The sequence below is a fragment of the Bubalus bubalis genome, chromosome 24 (assembly GCF_019923935.1).
Source record: "Bubalus bubalis isolate 160015118507 breed Murrah chromosome 24, NDDB_SH_1, whole genome shotgun sequence".
Classification (NCBI taxonomy): domain Eukaryota; kingdom Metazoa; phylum Chordata; class Mammalia; order Artiodactyla; family Bovidae; genus Bubalus; species Bubalus bubalis.
Genome location: NC_059180.1, coordinates 17,075,511 through 17,094,522, shown reverse-complemented (window position 1 = coordinate 17,094,522; position 19,012 = coordinate 17,075,511). Strand labels below are relative to the sequence as shown.

At 44.1% G+C, this 19,012-nt stretch overlaps 1 protein-coding gene across 1 annotated transcript in view; it reads left to right on the top strand.

The window, feature by feature from the left end:
- Positions 1 to 19,012, top strand: part of KATNIP (katanin interacting protein) — a 236,339-nt gene that overhangs the window by 85,920 nt on the left and 131,407 nt on the right. Inside the window, exon 6 of the mRNA XM_006070561.4 lies at positions 110 to 241. Within this exon, the coding sequence (XP_006070623.4) occupies positions 110 to 241 (132 nt within the window). The remainder of the gene's footprint in view (positions 1 to 109; positions 242 to 19,012) is intronic.

Here is a 19,012-nt window from a genome sequence, read left to right as displayed (position 1 = left end):
CCTTGACCCTGACCACCTACCACAACTGAGTCCCTACCACGCTCGCCCCTCCGAGGAATCAAGGAGTTTGTTTCACCATATCTGAAACGGTCTGGCTTTTTGTGCTTAGAAATCTGTGCAGATCAGAACGGAAGCTGGCCCGCGGCTCCACATCCAGCCTCCTCCGGACTATTCTGAAGACTCTGAGCCATGTGGGGGTGTGACTGTCAAGGTGAAGGATGCTTCTGGGGACCGTCCACAGGTAGGACTGGCTTCAGTTCGGGGCTAGAGCAGCTCTCAGGGGTGCTAACAGTTCCTTATTTCCTTCCTTCCTTCACAAGAGCCTGCCTTCCTTCCCTCTTGCACTTATTTTCTGCACTTTAATGAGCATACAAACCTCGTGCTAGACGCTCTGCTGGGAGCCCACATCCAGAGATCAGCAAGGCTGATGTCTGACCTAAAAGAGGCACCGACATATAATCCCTCTACCGAAAGAGGGAGCTGAGAAGAGGGGCAGGGCATACGGGGACCAGGAGGGAGAGGATCTGGGAAGGCTTCCTGGAGGGAGTGGCATTTACCTGGTTCCTAAAAGCTGGAGGGGAGGGGAGGTAAGCCGAGCTGATAACCTGTCTGCACCTGTATGCGTGCATGCTAAGTCACTTCAGTCATGTCCAACTCTTTGTAATTCTATGCACTGTAGCCCGTCAGGCTTCTCTGTCCATGGGATTCTCCAGGCATGAATACTGGACTGAATTTCTATACCTTTCTCCAGGGGATCTTCCTGACCTAGGGATCAAACCCATGTCTCTTGCATCTCCTGCATTGGCAGGCAGTTTCTTTATTCCTAGAGCCACCTGGGAAACCCTGTATGCGTGCACCTGCTGTTAAATATTGTGAATATCCAACCCTCTGCCACCCCCACTGCCCAGGCCAGCAGAACCACACACATGGAAACACCCAGAAGCCCATGTGTAGCTGTAGCTCAGAGTCCCTGGCCATGCAGCAGCTGACAAGGTTGACCCCTGTGGTGTTTCCCTTCCATTCCTCCAATTGTCATTTCATTTCTGAAATCCTTGGAATTGTGACAGTAAATCCCAGTCTCCCTTTCACCATGCATTTGTTGTGTACCCACTTTTGAGCATGAATCTCAATCCTGGGCATCAGAGACACAGAAAAGAACAAAACTGACAAGGCTCCTATTCTTAAGCAACTTATGTTCCAGAGGGAGAGACAGACAGTAAAGAATAAAATCAAAAACTCAGAAACCTTTCAAGACATGCAAAGTAAAAATTAAAAGTGAAATACAAAATTTGAAAAAAGAAGAAAATCAAGAAATAAATAATGTGTTCGGGGAGGGGGGACCAGAAAGGGGAGATGGGACAGTGTGGGCAAGAGGGAACATTAGATGATAGAAAGGGAAGGAATGCTTCTCTCAGGTGTGACATTTCAGCTGCAACTTGATGGATAAGACAGAGCCGGCTGGGGAAAAGCATTCCAGGCCAGGGGAACAGCAGGCACAGGGGACCTGAGGCTGGGTTTGTTCAAGGTGCACAATGCAGGCATGATGTGAGCAAAGGAGAGTCAGGAGGTGATGAGGTCGGAGGAGCAGAGGGGCCAACCGGCCAGTGTGCACAGAGAGCAGGGTGGGGGTGGGGATGGAGGATGGGGTTTTATGTCAAGGGCACTGATTTTGTAATTAGGATGAGTGTGTAGATTATCACCACGGTCATGTACAAGCTGAATGTTAGAGAGGAGGCAAAGTCAAGCTGCTGAGCCAGTCCTGCCCCATTTGCTGAGAATGAGATTGTTCAGCCGTGGACCCAAGCTGCAGATTCCACAGCCTCCCCAGGACAGACTCTTCCTTCTGCCTACCGCTTCTGTACCTGAAACCTGCTTCTCTAGAATGAAAATGACTCACAAAGGAGACAGGAATGTCACCCTGGAAACATTCCTCTCATCACCGTTGCATGTTGGTCTTCCCTTCTTTGCTCGTCAAGGAAGGACAATTAAGGAGCAAGGGATCACTTTGTTTCACATTCCAGCTGCAGAAAATCTGAACGATAATTCTTCAGAAATTTTTGTTCTTCCTGGATAAAAAAAAAAAATGTTCTTTTCTATGGAAGGACCCAATGACCTTGTCTCCGTAAACAGTCCATAGAAATGGGATTTTTGCAGCGGGCAAAACTGTGGACTTTGTTGCCTTCAACACCCACCTCCCACACAACACACACAACACACACACACACACACACACACACACACACACATGCTTTTGAATCACCAAAAGGTTCCCTGCTCAGGAGGAGTCTGCTAACAGCCTTCAGCTCCCCTTCACTGGGGAGGCTGGTTTGAAGCCAAGCTGAGTCTGTCACAGGCCCAGCCCCGCCCCGTCTCAGAATGCCTGCGTGGCCTTCAAGCATGTTAATCCTCTCTCCTCCTTTGGCCATTTGGTACCCTCCACCGCCACCGCTACCCCGTTAAATGAACATATATTCCTTCCTTTGCAAGCTCCCAAGCTCCCTGCAACGCCAGGCAGCCTGTCCCTCACAAGCTATTAAGCTCCATTAGCATTCCTGGGTGCGCCTGCTCTGGAGCAGCATCGCCCCACTTGCCCGCACTTAATTTTTTCCACCGTGAGTGCTTGATTGTATTTCCTCCTTCCCCTTTTCTCCCCATCTTGAGGGGGCACTCCGTGAGGCTTCACAGTCAATTTCCCCTTGGAGTTATTTTCCTCCTAAGTGAAAGAGTAAAATGGCCACGCCAGTTTTCAGCAAAGGCAGAAGCCTTAAGAGATGCGATCTGAACAGAGAAAGGGAGAGAAAAAAAAACAAAAAAAAACACCTGGCTAAATATACTCAGTCCCCCTCACACTGTTTGCAAGCGCAGCCTGAAGTGGAGCAAAAGGAATTGCTGTCCGCGTGTGTACGTTTCATCTGACCTTCACTGTTGAAACACACCAGCCTTTTCGCCTTCCATCAGATCCTTAGTGAACTTCAATTTCTTGGTGCTCTGAGTTCACAGATGGGGCATGTGCAAGCATGTTCTGTTGGCCTCCACCCCCCTCCCCCGTTGACTGTGCTTTTTAGAAAGATGTGAATTACTAGCTGACATTTAAGAATCAGGAGATTCCATGTCAATCTGCACTGAGGGCTTTTCTTGAAAAATCAAAAGATTTGGGAATCACATTCTTTAATGACAGCCATGCGTGGAGCTGGGGGGTAGCTGTCCCCTTAGACAAGAGCGTGTTGCATGTAACATGGTCCCCACCACATCCAAGGCGCCATCTAGATCCTGGAGATAAAGCAGACATATATATAGTATGCCACTGGGCAGAGTAGGGCTTCCCTAGTGGCTCAGACAGTAAAGAATCTGCCTGCAATGCAGGAGACCTGGGTTCAATCACTGGGTTGGGAAGATCCCCTGGAGAAGGGAATGGCAGCCCACTCCAATATTCTTGCCTGGAAAATTCCAAGGACAGAGGAGCCTGGCGGGCTAGTCCATGGGGGTCACAAAGAGTCAGACATAGCTTAGCAACTAACACTTTTTAACAGTAGGGCAGAGTGAGGAGCTGGAGGAAGTGGGCAGAGGTTGCCATGTTACGTGGGAGGAGGGGGCTTGCCCTTGATGAGGTGCTGTGTGACCAGGGGCCTCAAGGAAGACAGCCAGTGAGCAGGTGGAGCAGAGCCTCCGCACACAGCGGGCAGCAGGCACAGAGGCCCCAAGGAGGGAAGACAGCACAGAGGCTGGTGTGGCCGGAGCTGAGCCCACAAGGGGGTGAGGAGGAGGGGGTGAGGCCAGAGACAGAGTCAAGGCTCAGAGGACACTGGGCTTTGAGAGCTGTGCTCAAGATTGAGCGATTCTGCTATGAGTCAGAGGAGGAGCCATTGTAGGGCTTTGAGCAGCTTAACAACTCCAGGGGAAGGAGGGCACCTCTTTTTCTTTCCATAGAGTTCTGCTTAAGTGCCCGATCCGGGTCACGTTGGCTCTCTTTGGGGTATGTGTTGCAACAGTTAATAAGTCTCCATCGAAATGCCTTTGGCTCCATTTAAGGGCCAGGAATGAAAGTACATATTGTTTTCTATGATTAAGTTATCCTTTTCCCCCTGATAATGCATGATCAGTATTAAAAATTCAAAATGATACAAAGAAAAATAAAAGTCCTCTCATAATCCCACTGCCCTGGAGACTATTACTGTGAATAGGTAGGTACATGACTATCCAGACTGAAAATTGCATATATACATTATATTCCTTGAAAGTATATATCAATTATATCCAACATGAGATAGTTGATCTGAAATGTTCTGGTCCTGGCCTGTTCCCAATGAGTGGGTGTTTTCTGTAGTTAGTTATCTTGTCAGTCCCTGAGAGCATGACAGGTAATGGGAAGAAGGTTTGCCCACTGTGGCAACTTCCAGAAAGCCTTCTTGAGTTTTTCTTTGCATCCTGTAGATCCTGGAGTGGTGTGAATTAGATATTAGCCCACAATTACAATTCAGGGCTTTGGAGTCATTGTTCCTTGCTGACACCTAGAGACCCATGCCAACCCCGTGTGCCACATATGGACTCTGCTGTGGCCCATGACATCTCACCCACCTGTTGGTGCTATGTAGATTAGGTGGTGGTTCCCCCACTGGTGGAGCATCCCCCAGTGACCCACCTGTCCCACTCTGTCCCCAGCAGGGCTCTTCAGTAAATCCCTTCAGTCACCCTCCATTAATTTCAACAGTGAGACTTAAAGAGGGACTTTTTTTTTTTTTTAGGGCAGTTCTCTAGGTTGGGAACTTCTGCAGTTTCAGATTACCATATAAATAACCTTTAAGCAAGTGCCTTTTTTTTCTTTCTTTTTTATTGTTCTTTTCACATAAATAGGATTATACCATCCAGGCTCTTTGATAATCCCACAGTTTTTAGGTACCAACATACTGGGGCCATCTCACAATACCCGTATCACTCAGACATCTGAACCCAATGGCTCTGGTTGTTGGTGGCCCCAAGTGTGAATCCTGGTCCACTTAGCAGCTGTGTCTTGAAGTGATGTTGGTAAAGCAGGGGTGAGTTCCAACAGATGAACTTGAAGAGTGAGAATGAATGAGGGGAGGCATGGAGACCAACAGAGGGGAAAGAGGACCCCGTTCATCTCCAGGGATGTAAGTTGCTTTTACCACGCCCAGTTCTTTCTGCTTGTCCTTAGGATACCAAATCTCCCACCAGCACCACGCCCTGTGATTTTAATTTCTCCCTTCCGAACGCAAAAGGACGCCCCAACCCTCCAAGCAGTACGGACAGAGAAAGGATCCTCTTAACTATTCAGGATGTAATGGTAAGATGGACTTTCAGATCCTAACTGTCAGGGGTCAGGGTCTTCTCTGTACTAAAATAGCTGGGCCATAGGATAGACCCCCATGGGAGAATCTCCATTTACACCTGGGAACACAGCACAGATCACAACAGGACTGGATGTGAAAAAAAAAATCTCTGGTCCACCCACCAGGTTTCAAACAACACATGAGAGACTTAACTTGATACCATGCCTTTCTTTTCTTTTTTTAAATTGGACTATAATTGCTTTACAATGTTGTGTTAGCCTCTGCTGTACAGCCTAGTGAACCGGCCATATGTATACATATATCCGCTCCCTCTGCAGCCTCCCTCCTACCCCCCACCCCACCCCTCTAAGTCATCACAGCGCAGAGCAGAGCTCCCTGTGCTGTACAGCGGCTTCCCGCTGCTGAATCTCTTACACATGGCTGTGTATATATATCAGTGCTACTCTCTCAGCTCAGCCCCCGCCCCCGCTCCTGCCCCCGCTGTGTCCACAAGTCCGTTCTTACATCTGTGCCTCTATTCCTGCCCTGCAAATAGGTTCATCTGTACCATTTTTCTAGACTCCATATATATATGCATTAACATACGCTATTTTGCTTTTCTCTTTCTGACTTACTTCACTCTGTGCGAGACTCTAGGTTCATCCGCATCACTTTCGTCGTTTGCTTGAGTGATAGTAAAAGCTCCCATTAAATGAGCACTTACTCAGTGACCAGTACTGACTGGAGAATAAATCATCCATCACTGCTTTCATGAATGCTGTGAGTTAAGTGCTAGGTATTTGCATTCTCCTTTTATAGTTTGAGGAAACAGACATGAGAAATGATATCGCTTGTCCAAGTCTCAGAGAAGCCCAGACTGGAAACCCTGACCCCAGGACTCCTTGTTCCATGAAATTAGCAATCACAGGCCAGGAATTGCATTACGTTGTTTTTGCTTCCTAAAGGGCCCAGGTCTCCGTAGGGGCAGGGTCTATTATGAATATTATTGATGTTCTGCCCGGGAGGAAGGTGTTGAGAGGTGGCCATCCATCAGTTATGTTTTAAACAATGATGGGGAAGACCTCTTCTCTGCCAAACATTTCCCCACTGAACCCAAGGCTGGGAACATTGATGAGAAATGTTTTTCAAAAGTGAAATCCAATGGGGGATACAACCAGACAAAGCCAAATTGAGGGACAGTCTATAAAACAGCTGGCCTGGAGTCTTCAGAAATGTCAGTTGCGTTAACAGACAGAGAAAGGCTGTTCCAGGTTAAAGGGGGCTTAAGAGATATCACAGTTCTGTAATGTGAGATCTTGGGGGGACGGGCAGGTGGTTTAAGGATAGTTTGGGGAAATTAATGAAATTTAAAAATTAACCATGTTATATAATACTGTAACCATAATAGAAAATAATATTGTGATGTTAAATTTCCTGAATTTGATAAGTGTATTGTGGTAATGTAAGAGAAGGTCCTTGTTCTCAGGTCTCAGAGAACTGGTGAAGAATTGATGAATGTAGGTGCTGGGTATTTGGGTATTCATTGCACCCTTCTATTACACATTGCTGATAAATTTTCTGTGGGTTTTACATTTTTTTCAAACTAAATTTTTAAGAAGCTAGCTCATTAAGGAGGAGGTAAGCTGCTTCAATAGAGCTAAGCATCAGCAAAGAAAGAAATAGAAAAAAAGTGCAAAATTGAGACCTAGTTTTTTTTAAAAAAATACTTAGGATTGTATTGATGTCAGTTTCTAGACTGTGCTATCATATGAGATGTTACCATGGGGAAAACTGGATGAAGGGTACACAGGATGGCTTGGTATTATCAGCAATTAGTTCAAAATAAAAAGTAAAAAGCTAGCTAAATAAAATAAGCACAAATGCCCAGCTTCCATCATCCAAAGGTTTTGATTCTGATCCTGTTTAGGCTCAAACAAGGCTCCTCTTGTTAGGCTCCCCACGTGATTATAATTTGCAGCAATATTTGAGAACCCGGCTTCCCTGGTGGCTTAGCTGGTAAAGAATCTGCCTGCAATGCAGGAGACCTGGGTTCTATCCCTGAGTTGGGAAGATGCCCTGGAGAAGGGAAAGGCTACCCACTCCAGTATTCTGGCCTGGAGAATTCCATGGACTGTATAGTCCATAGGATCGCAAAAAGTCAGACATGACTGAGGAACTTTCACTTTCACCTCACTTTTATATAATCCTATATAATTCCTTATAATCACCATTATAAGGAAAAGAGAGAGCGAGCCGTGGACCCTATAATTTGATAGGCACAGGAATCACTAAGCATATTTGTTTAAGATGCATGTATTAGGTCTATTTTTTTAAGCTAAGAGACTTGTTTATGGACGGTCACATAGTTTTTAACAGACAAACTCCTGGGGATTCTGAATCAGAAGGTCTGAAGACCAGTTCAGTTCACTTCAGTCACTCAGTCGTGTCCGACTCTTTGTGACCCCATGGACTGCAGCACGCCAGGCCTCCCTGTCCATCACCAATTCCTGGAGTTTACTCAAACTCATGTCCATTGAGTCAGTGATGCCATCCAACCATCTCATCCTCTGTCATCCCCTTCTCCTCCCACCTTCAATCTTTCCCAGCGTCAGGGTCTTTTCCAATGAGTTAGTTCTTTGCATCAGGTGGCCAATGTATTGGAGTTTCAGCTTCAGCATCAGTCCTTCCAGTGAATATTCAAGACTGATTTTAGAATATTCAGGACCGAAGATTAGAGTCAACTTCAAATGGAAGGAAAGTTTTTGAGATCATCTGAAGCTTGTGGCTTGGATCTGGGGACTCTAAAAGAAAGAAATGTTAAAATTGGAAGTTAAAATCTCCTCTACATCATATAAAATTAAAATAACTGTAAAGAAAAAAAATAACAACCACAAAATTCCTTAGGTTCACAAAAGCCAGAAAAGGATGGGAGGGGCTCTGCCCTTGTCTTCAGACCACATCCTGCACTTCTGTGAACTCAGTCAGGAGAGGATGTCACTTAATAAATGAAAGATGCGAAAGCATAATAGCTCCTGGCAATATCTCCTGTGTTACAGATCAATTTCTATCCAGAATATCGACCATACATATTATGAAAAGACTAAATTATGTTTACTATACACACTCTTTTTAAGAAGACAAGGAAGTCAATCTATTTTAGAAGTGTTTTAATATAAAATTATTTTATTTAGGTTTTTGACTAAATTATTTTATTTAGGTTATTTAAAGACGTGAATTTTAGAGAGACAGAAAATTGTTTTGTGTTATTAAGGAATTATTATATTAAGACAATGAATATGCACCCTTCACATTTGGTTTTCTCACCTTGGTCACATTCAAAACATGTTACAAGTTCAAAATATGTCTCAAGCTTGAGAAAAAACAATTCCTAAAACATAGGGGCGTGTAAGAGAGGATTTGTTGTTGTTGTTGTTGTTCAGTTCAGTTCAGTGGCTCAGTACTCTCCGACTCTTTTCGACTCCACGGACTGCAGCCAGGCCTCCCTGTCCATCACCAATTCCCAGAGCTTGCTCAAGCTCATGTCCATTAAGTCAGTGATGCCATTCAACCATCTCATCCTCTGTTGTCCCCTTCTCCTCCTGCCCCCAATCCTTCCCAGCATCAGAGTCTTTTCCAATGAGTCAGCTCTTCGCATCAGGTAGCCAAAGTACTGGAGTTTCAGCTTCAACATCAGTCCTTCCAGTGAACACCCAGGACTGATCTCCTTTAGAATGGACTGTTTGGATCTCCTTGCAGTCCAAGGGACTCCCAAGAGTCTTCTCCAACACCACAGTTCAAAAGCATCTTCGGCACTCAGCTTTCTTTATGGTCCAGCTCTCACATCCATACATGACTACTGGAAAAACCATAACTTTGACTAGACGGACCTTTGTTGGCAAAGTAATAGCTCTGCTTTTTAATATGCTGTCTAGGTTTGTTATAGCTTTTCTTCCAAGGAGCAAGCGTCTTTTAATTTCATGGCTGCAGTTACCATCTGCAGTAATTTTGGAGCACAAGTAAATAAAGTCTGTCACTGTTTCCATTGTTTCCCCGTCTATTTGCCATGAAGTGATGGGACCGGATGCCATGATTTTAGTTTTTTGAATGTTGAGTTTTAAGCCAGGTTTTTCACTCTCCTCTTTCACTTTCATCAAGAGGCTCTTCAGGTCCTCTTTGATTTCTGCACAAGAGTGGTGTCATCTGCATATCTGAGGTAATTGATATTTTAATCAGTTATGACTTGGAAAAAAACTGTGCTCAAATTCAAGATAAGGGTAGATGCATGGGTGCTCAGCCACTAAATTGTGTCAGACTCGTCGTGACCCCTGTAGCCTGCCAGGCTCTTCTGTCCAAGGAATCTTTTAGGCAAGAATATCAGAGTGGGTTGCCCTTTCCTTCTCTGGTAGATCTTCCTGGCCCAAGGATCAAACCCACATCTCCTGCATTGGCATGAGAGTTCTTTACTACTGAGCCACTAGGGAAACCCGGGAAGGGTAGATGGGTATGGATAAATGGAAAATGTATCCAAAGGGAAGGGCTTGGACATGTGACCTCAATAGCCAGCTTCAACACGCAAGCATGTTTCATTGGCTGGCCTGGTGTTGTACCGTAATCATCATTGTTGCTGTTTTATTTTGAATTAGAAAGCTTTTATTCTGAGCCTGAACCCTTCAGTTTTCCCTGGTCTTCACTACTCCATGTTGTCTAATACCAAGGCTCCCATTACTATTTCACACAACAGTACATTTTCTGAAGATGTGGGAGTTTGTGGCTCCTGTTTTAGGAAGGAGAAAGAGCAAGATTAGACTCAGCAAGTCTGGAGAGGGTAGTTTGGGCTTTTCTATAAACTCTGGACAGAGAAGGCAATGGCACCCCACTCCAGTACTCTTGCCTGGGAAATCCCATGGACAGAGGAGCCTGGTAGGCTGCGGTCCATGGGGTCGCTAAGAGTCGGACATGACTGAGCGACTTCCCTTTCACTTTTCACTTTCATGCATTGGAGAAGGAAATGGCAACCCACTCCAGTGTTCTTGCCTGGAGAATCCCAGGGACAGGGGAGCCTGGTGGGCTTCCATCTATGGGGTCGCACAGAGTCGGACACAACTGAAGCAACTTAGCAGCAGCAGCATAAACTCTGGAGGGCCTTGGCTATGTCACACTTTTTTGGAGCCCCATTTCCTCCCCTGTGACAAAAAGGAGTAGATTGGGTATTTCCTGGGCCTGTCGGCTCTGAAATCATAAATCCCAGGGGGAGTTTATAGATGTTCCCATATGCCAAAATCCAGAGGATTTTGCAGAGGATACATAATAGTGCGTGGAGCCCCCCTCTTATCTCAGGACTATTTCTGGAGGCTGTTTGCAAGTTACATATTGAGGGCTTGCAACACCCTTCCCCCACCCCAGATCTAAGTTTCAGTTTGGCAGAGACCTGTGCTGTCTCGTTGCCTGCTGTGTCTCTGGTCCCTAGAAGAGTGCCTGGCCTAGAGTTAGTTTGCAAATCTTTGTAAAGCAAGTGGATTGAGTAATTGATTGATTGAATCAATGAGCCAGCGTGGCAGAGATGTTGATTAGGCCCCCTGGCCAGCCCACACATAGCTGAGTTCAGTCATCACACCGCTAAGTTGTAATTATGGTGACAGTATTTTCCAAACTATGAATCAGGACACATAATCTGACAAAAGAATTTTTGTGCTGTTTGGGGTAGAAGAGTCATTTGGGGAGATGTAGCTTGGATTCTGAAATATTGGGATTTCTGGCAGATGGTGCTAATTAAAATGAATATTTTAAGTGACATGAGTAACTCTTTGGCAGGTGTTGGGGGGAAGAAGGACAGCACTTGGCTTGGGTGTCAGGGCATGGCAGGGCATAGTGGGGACATAGGGAATGGTCTCTACATAGCTCGGCCGACTTGTCATTATGTGGAAATAGGGTCCCAGTGATACCAGCCTTTCTAGTTATAAGAGAAGCCAAGTGTCTGGGCTTGTTTGTGTTGTGTTTTTCTCCCTAATTTTTATGTTGGTAACTAATTCACAAGGGCTTCAGTGATGAAACCTGATGGCTCAGTGGTGAAGAGTCCACCTGCAATACAGGAGACACGGATTCAATCCCTGGGTTGGGACAATCCCCTGGAGAAGGGAATGGCTACCCACGCCAGTATTCTTGCCTGGGAAAATCTCATGGACAGAGGAGTCTGGTGGGCTATAGTCCATGGAGTCACAAGATAGACACGACTTAGCTACTCAACAACAACAGCAAAAGTGATTGACAATTTTCTGTGGATCAAGCAAAATGTGTCTGCCAGTCAGATTTGGTTTACAGACCACCAGCTTGTAACTTCTGATTTAGACAATGAAAGTTTTGTTCCCTCCTGAGCTTTTTGTGCTTTCCAGTGGTACTTGAATTAGCTCCCCTGGTACCCAGAACCATCAGGGGCATGGTGTCCTGAATGAATGTACCCAGAGATACCTAGCTGGATAGCTCAGACCAAAGGACCACCTGGCTGATGGCATTAGACTGGTTCCTGAGAAGGTAAGTCAGACAGCACAAAGCCTGCTGAGCAGAAATAATTCAGTGATGAGCATGAATGATTAATGTGGAGTGATGCTGAACAAGCACAAATATCCATGAAATGCTGGTCCAGATCTGAGAGACATAGTAATCCTTTCACCCAATAGAGCATTCCTGTAAGTGAAGATACTGAATGGTATTTGACTTCCTAAAGCATCCTTTTCAATCTTCATAAAAATGTAAAATGATCTCTGAATCAATACTGGAATAAATAATCTTTTTTATTTCTTGTATTTATAGCCTACTTAGAATTTCTTAGGTATTTTCATATTATTTTGTGTTATTTTATATAACATCTAATATACGAGTGATTTCCCATTAGAAAAGAAGTTAAGAAGTAAACTGAATAAAATAGGAAAAGCTCTCTCTACCCAGACAAACCAGGCCCGGCTTTCAGTTCTCCTGAGCATGCATTCTTTCTTTATTTTGTCATTCATTCATTTATTGTTTTCTATTTCTGTTCATTTCTACTTTTATCTTGATTCCTTCCCTAAACTTTTTAGTTTATTGCTTTGATTCTCCACCATCCCCGTTCCAAAACCACTTCTTACTTTAAATGCTTAATTCACTTATTTTCAGACTTATTTTCTAACACAGCGATTTTAAGGCTACATATTTTCCTCTGAATACTGCTTTTGCCTTATCTCATAAATTTTTTTTTATGTATATAAGTGTTTTCATTGTTGTTTACTCCAATTGGTTTGTGATTTTAGAGTTTTTTTCCTGTTTATTTAGAGAAGTTTTACAAATGTTCTAAATAGAGAATTTTTGTCTTTCTGGGTTAGTTTCTAATTTTGCTGCATCCTGATTAGAGATTGGTCTGTTTGATTTCTGTTGTTTTGGAAGTTTTGGAGACTTTGTGGGTCTACCAAATCATTTTTTGTGAATGTCCGATGGTATTTCAAAAGAATAATCATTCTCTTTCTGGTATAAAGTTTTCATGATTAAAGCAAGCTATTAATTGTGCTATTTAACCAGGCAATTACGCAGGTCCCAGTATAGTCCCAGATCACTTTTTATCAGAATCACTAGCTTCTTATTTAAAATAAATTTAAAATAAAAGATTTTAAATCTAAAATGAAAATAAATTCTTGTATTCCATTAAAAGATATAGAACTGAGTTTAGAAGGGAGCAGGGTGCTCAGTATCTATATTTTTAATAGGACTCCCAGAAAATTCTTATGCTTATTAGCAAACCACTGCAATAGAGTATTACTCAATTTTTGTCTATTTAATCTGGGTGATTTCTGTGAACTTGTCAATTTTCTGTTATATTTCTCTGTTTTGCTTTATATATTTCAAATGTCTGTCATCATGTGCTTATAGAGTCAAGGTGTTTTCTAACAGGTTGTTCCTTTTACCATATGAATATATCAGTATTGTTATCTTTGTCCTAGAATAAAGTGACGAACTCTAATTTCAGGGTCCATACTGTGTATTTTTAAATCACATTTCTTTACATCAATTTTCACAGAACTATGGCTAGAAAAATTTGAGTTATACCCGAGCATCAATTACTGGTGCGATGTTTTTGCTTTTCTGCTACTTTCTTACACCCCCCCATTCAACCTTGGATTTACTTTCACTGATTTTCATTCAAAGATAAATTGATGTATGAAGCCCTTCCCCCAGAGTTCAGTCTCAAATGTCCACTATTATGAAGGAAAAAGCCATCCTGAGTCCTTGTCTGGACTAGGTGGGTCTTCTCAGTCTAAAGGCTTGTGTTTTTCTTTAGCATTGGAAAATGCCCATTTCTTATTATTGTTGGTGTTATTGTTACTATTTTCCTTGTTTCTGTTCTATCCTCTGGAGCTTCTCTTGGACAAATGTTGGCCCAGATCTTCAAGTCTCCTAAGTTTTCTTTCATATTTTTTGTCTTTTTATACTGTGTTCTTATGAAATGGTTTGGCTTGAATTTGTAGCACACTAAATAGCTTTTCCTGCTATTTATCTTTTTAAAAATGTTAATGATAAAATTAAAACTTAAAATCTCTATGTGCATACTAAGTCACATCAGTCAAGTCCAACTCTTTGCAACCCTATGGACTGTAGCTCGCCAGGCTCCTCTGTCCATGGGGATTCTCCAGGCAAGAATACTGGAGTGGGTTGCCATGCCCGCCTCCAAGAGATATTTCCCACCCAGGAATCAAACCAGCATCTCTTCCATCTCCTGCATTGGCAGGCAAGTTCTTTACCGCTAGCGCCACCTAGGAAGCCCAAGATCTCTAGTTGTTTCTTTTTTGTGGACGAAATGTCCTCTTAAATCTCTCCAGGGACATTAATTGTCAGTATTCTAAAGTCTTCCTCTATTCCTTTTTAAAAAATTAATTTACTTTTGGCTGCACTGGGTCTTCGTTGCTTTCTCTAGTTTCAGCAAGTGGGGGCTACTTTCTGTTGTGGTGTTCAGACTTCTCATTGCGGTGGCTTCTCTTGTTGCGGAGCATGGGCCCTAGGGCGTAGCTGCTATGCCGCACATGAAATCTTCCCAGACCAGGGAAGGAACCCATGTCCCCTGCATTGGCAGGCGGGTTCTTATCCACTGCACAACTAGGAAAGTCCTTTCCTCTACTTACTGTATTAACTTTCCTTCGTTGGATATTCTTTTGGTAAGTTTTATCTTGTGCCAATCTTCAGGATTTGGATAAATGTTTGGTCATTCTTGGTTGTCTGCTTATCTTTGTATCTGAGAATCCTTCTTCTTCTGCCTGTTCTATTCGGTGTAACCTGGCCCTGATGTTGGCTGGGGCACAACACACTCCTGGAAGCTGTGTGCCTTAGCCCCTCTTCCAGGAATGGGAGCTCCTAGGCTACCTTGGGGACCAAGACCTCCTGGGGCATTGCCCTGCCTTCCTGCCCCAGTGCCTGCATTCCGGCATCAGCCTGCAGGTGAACATCTCTCAACTTAATACAGCTGGGGAGGGGCCACCGGCCCTAAGAGCAGGCCCCCGTGAATTCTCCAGGACTTCCTCTCACTCCACCTTGACTCTGGACTTGCTTTGTGTGCGCACATGCACGCACACACACACAGTTCCTTCTATGGAAAATTTTACTGCCCTTGTTTTAGTCTGTCGTTTCCTCTGCTTTTACTGCTTCCTAAGTGTAATCTCGGCTTTCTTGCCTTTCAGGAATTCCCCAGAATTTCTAGCAGCATTGTGGCTTGTTTGCTGCTATCCCGCCATCCCTATACAATGTCCTTCTCATGATCTTTCAGCCACCCTCCCCCCACCCCTGCTCTGGGCAGGCTCAGGTGAGGCGTCCACAGCACACTGATGCCACAGGGTTGGCCCACGGCATCACAGCCAGGAAATGATATCCGTCTGCTTCCTGAGTCTGTGCTCTTTCTTTTGAGACTGGAACTCTGGGGGAAGGGCTTCAAACATCAATTTATCTTTGAATGAAAATCAGTGAAAGTAAATCCAAGGTTGACTGGGCGGCGGTGGGGGGGAGGTGTAAGAAAGTAGCAGAACAAAAAAAAAAGAAAGTAGCAGAAGAGCAAAAACATTGTACTGGTAACTGACGCGTGGGTATAAAACTCAGATTTTTCTAGCCATAGTTCTGTGAAAATTGATGTAAGGAAATATGATTTAAGAATACACAGTAGGGACCCTGAAATTAGAGCTCGTCACTTAATTCTGGTAAGTTTGTGGTCTAGATGCCACCAGGCTTGAGGTGTAGATTGGTAAGCCTCAGACGTGTGTTCCTGACACTCGTTATGCTTGTAATTTCTTATGGAAAAGCTGTCTTTGTTGCCAGATTATAAATTTCATGAGAGCAGGGACACTGTCTTATTCATCACTCTGTCCCTAGCACTTAGCAATCAGACCTGCTTATGGGGACACATATATTCAACAAGAAATGAATGAAAGGAAGGACAAATTAGTTAATTAACCCCTTCTTGCGGGGTAAACATCATTTCCGGGCAGGTTAATATCTGTAAAATGGTTCATATCAAACGGTAGGAGTTACTGGAAACAATTGCAACTAACCGTGCACGTGAATTCCAGTTTTATAAAATTGCCGATCAAATAAGAGATGAGGGGTTCAGTGTGCATCTGTGACCTCTTCCCCAGAGACTACTGCTTCCTCTTGAGGACCCTCTAAAAGTATCCAGTGTGGCTTCATGGTCTAAACATCTGATCTTCTTGTCGGCAGTGTCAATAGGGTCTGAGAAAGAAAAAAGAATGTGCTGTCATCTCAATGTTAAATTTTCTGTAAAATCTAGACCTCTGTTACAGCAATCATGAAACACTAATTCATAGCTATTATCTCATTGCATCCCTTCCACAACCTTGTCAGATTGTCAGGGCAGTTTTTCTCACATGAGAGCTGGGGGCTTGAGACGTGCCTGGGGACACAGGGCGACTGGAGTCGGGCCCGGAACCCACGCCCAGAACTTAGACTGGGCTGTTCCCCTTTCTAACTGTGGTTACAGATTTAATGCTTCATCTGCTAACACCAAACGCACGCTTTAACATGTGTAGTGGCCTCATGGCAGCTTTGTATCGAAAGCTCTTACAGGCAGATGTGATAAATTTCATGTAAACCAATGGACGATCACAGAGAACCTGACTTTCATCTCACTCTCGAGACCACTGGCTTCCAAGGCACTGGGCCAGGCAGGGAATAAATGTGAGCATGGGATGAAAAACCTGGACTTTTGAGACAGACAATCTTTCATGCAAACCTCTGGCTCTGCCCTTTCTAGCCTCATGACCTTGGACTGCTATGTAAGTGAACTGAGCCTGTAAGATAAGGATACCTAGGATTTCCCTGGCAGTCCAGTGGTTAAGACTCTGCTTCCATTGCAGGGGGCACGGATTTGATCTCTGGTTAGGGGAACTAAGATCCCGCATGCCCCCCAGTGTGGCCAAAAATTAAAAAAAAAAAAAAAAGATAAGAACACCCTCACACAGGGATGGTGGGAGACTGCAGGGAGATGAGGCTCATAGAGGGGCTAGCTTGGTGCCTGATATGTGGCAAAAGCTTTGTAATTGGCAGGTTGATGTTGATATTATAGTTGCTGTTCGACTATTGCAGGGGCTTCCCAGGTGGCATTAGTGGTAAAGAACCTGCCTGCCAATGTAGGAGGTGTAAGAGACATGGGTTCGATCCCTGGGTGGGGAAGATCCCCCAGAAGAGGAAATGGTAACCCTCAGTATTCTTGCCTGAAAAATCCCATGGACAGAGGAGCCTGGTGGGCTACAGTCCATGGGATCTCGAAGAGTGGAGCACGACTGAAGTGAGCTAGCATGCACATGTGCAGTACTAGCACACACACACGCACACACGACTGTTGCAGACATTTTGTGCGTTATGGTGACGTGTCTGGTTTTGCTCTTTTCCTAGCCCAACAGAAAAGAGAGAAGACTGGGAATGTAAGGCATTAGTCCACTGACCATCAAACCTCAGCTGCATTTTAGCCCCTGGTCCAGCATCCTTCCTTCCCTCCATCTCCTCCCTGGCTCTCCAGCAAGGAGGCCAATTTGTATACCGCCCCGTCATCTGCTTTCCATCTGTGATGTTTGCAGATGGCCTCCATGCAGAAGACTTTCTTTTGAAAGGGCTTGAACTGAACATTTTAAGGGCTGAGCATTGAAACTGCATATAACAGGGTTTTGAAGCAAAGCTGTAAAGTAAGTTTTCACAGAGGCATTTCGGGATGATAGCTTCAAAGCCACTGGTAGATGGCCCAGCGTGGTATCCCTTTGAAGTGTCGGCAGGTTGGCTTTCAAAGCCACCAGCCCAAGGTCCTCATCTTTCCAGATGGAAAGGGTTTGAATAACTTTCTCGAGGGAATGTGGCTACTTAGTTCAGCTCCCCTTTGCCCCTCGAACAGATGGTTTTCGATCACATGGGCATTATAAGGGCCTAGGTTCCTAAATTTTGCTCTTTCAGTGTGAGCAAATGTGTTATTTTCCTTTGTGAAGAAGATAGCAGCCATACAGAATCTAGGCTCCTTTTATGTATAATACATATATATATTTACTATATATGTGTATATACATAGTAAATGCAATTATGGCATTTAAATTTGAGTTAGTTGAAAAGGAGCAAAACCAAATTGAAACAAAAGGGATGATTGAAATTTAGATTTCTTTATCACAAGTAAGATTTCTTAAAATATCCCATCAGTTTAATAAATTATGAACAAAATATTAAGAGGCCAGAGTTGCCATTTTTAAAAAACTCTGTTGTTTCCACTCAAGATGGATTTGAACTGACTCATCTGCTATGGAAATGATGCCAGGGTACACCCACACTGCCTGCCCTCTTCCAGTTCTGTGAGCTTAGCTAAGAGCTTAGGCTTAGAGTGTTACGTTTCGTGACCTGCATATGCATGGTTGTCTAATACAGTTGACCTTTAAACAACATGAGTTTGAACTGCATGGGTCCACTTGTACACAGACTTCTTTTTTTTAATAAATACAGTTCTTATATTTTTGTTTTATAGATCTCTAAGTATAGGGAAGAGTTTATGCGCCATTATAGATCACAATATGTGGAATTAAAAGAACTAGGATTTGAGTCCTTATCTACCCAGACTGCTTCAGCTTCCTGCTCTTGGGCAAGCCATTGATCAATTCCTTTGCTTTTGAGGCAGAGAGAGCACTACATGGATTTTCAACCCCTTGGGGGGTCAGCACCCCAACCCCTTGTGTTGTTCAAGGGTCCCCTGTATTTCTTTAATCACTAAACGGTGTCAGTGTTCACTATTAGACTTTTCATTATAGCGTCTACTGGTCTGTGTGTGTTTTTTTTAATGTTTATTTATTTATTTTTGGCTGCACTGGGTCTTCATTGCTACACAAGGGCTTTTTCTAGTTGCAGCGAGTGGGGGCTACTCTCTAGCTGCGGTTAGAGGGCTTCTCGCTGTGGTGGCTTCTCTTATTGCAGAGCACAGACTCTAGAGCATGGGCACCGGGGCTCAGTTGCCCTAGTCATGTGGGATCTTCCCTGACCAGGGATCGAACCAGTGTCCTTTGCCTTGCAAGGCGGATTCTTAACCACTGGACCACGAGGGAAGCCCCCATGTTCTTTATTTTGACTTTACTTTTCTTTGTTTGGGTCTTGTTCTCTGGAGGTTCTTCCTGAGAAGGACTTGTGAGTGGTATATTTCAGTTCAGTTCAGTTCAGTCACTCAGTCGTGTCTGACTCTT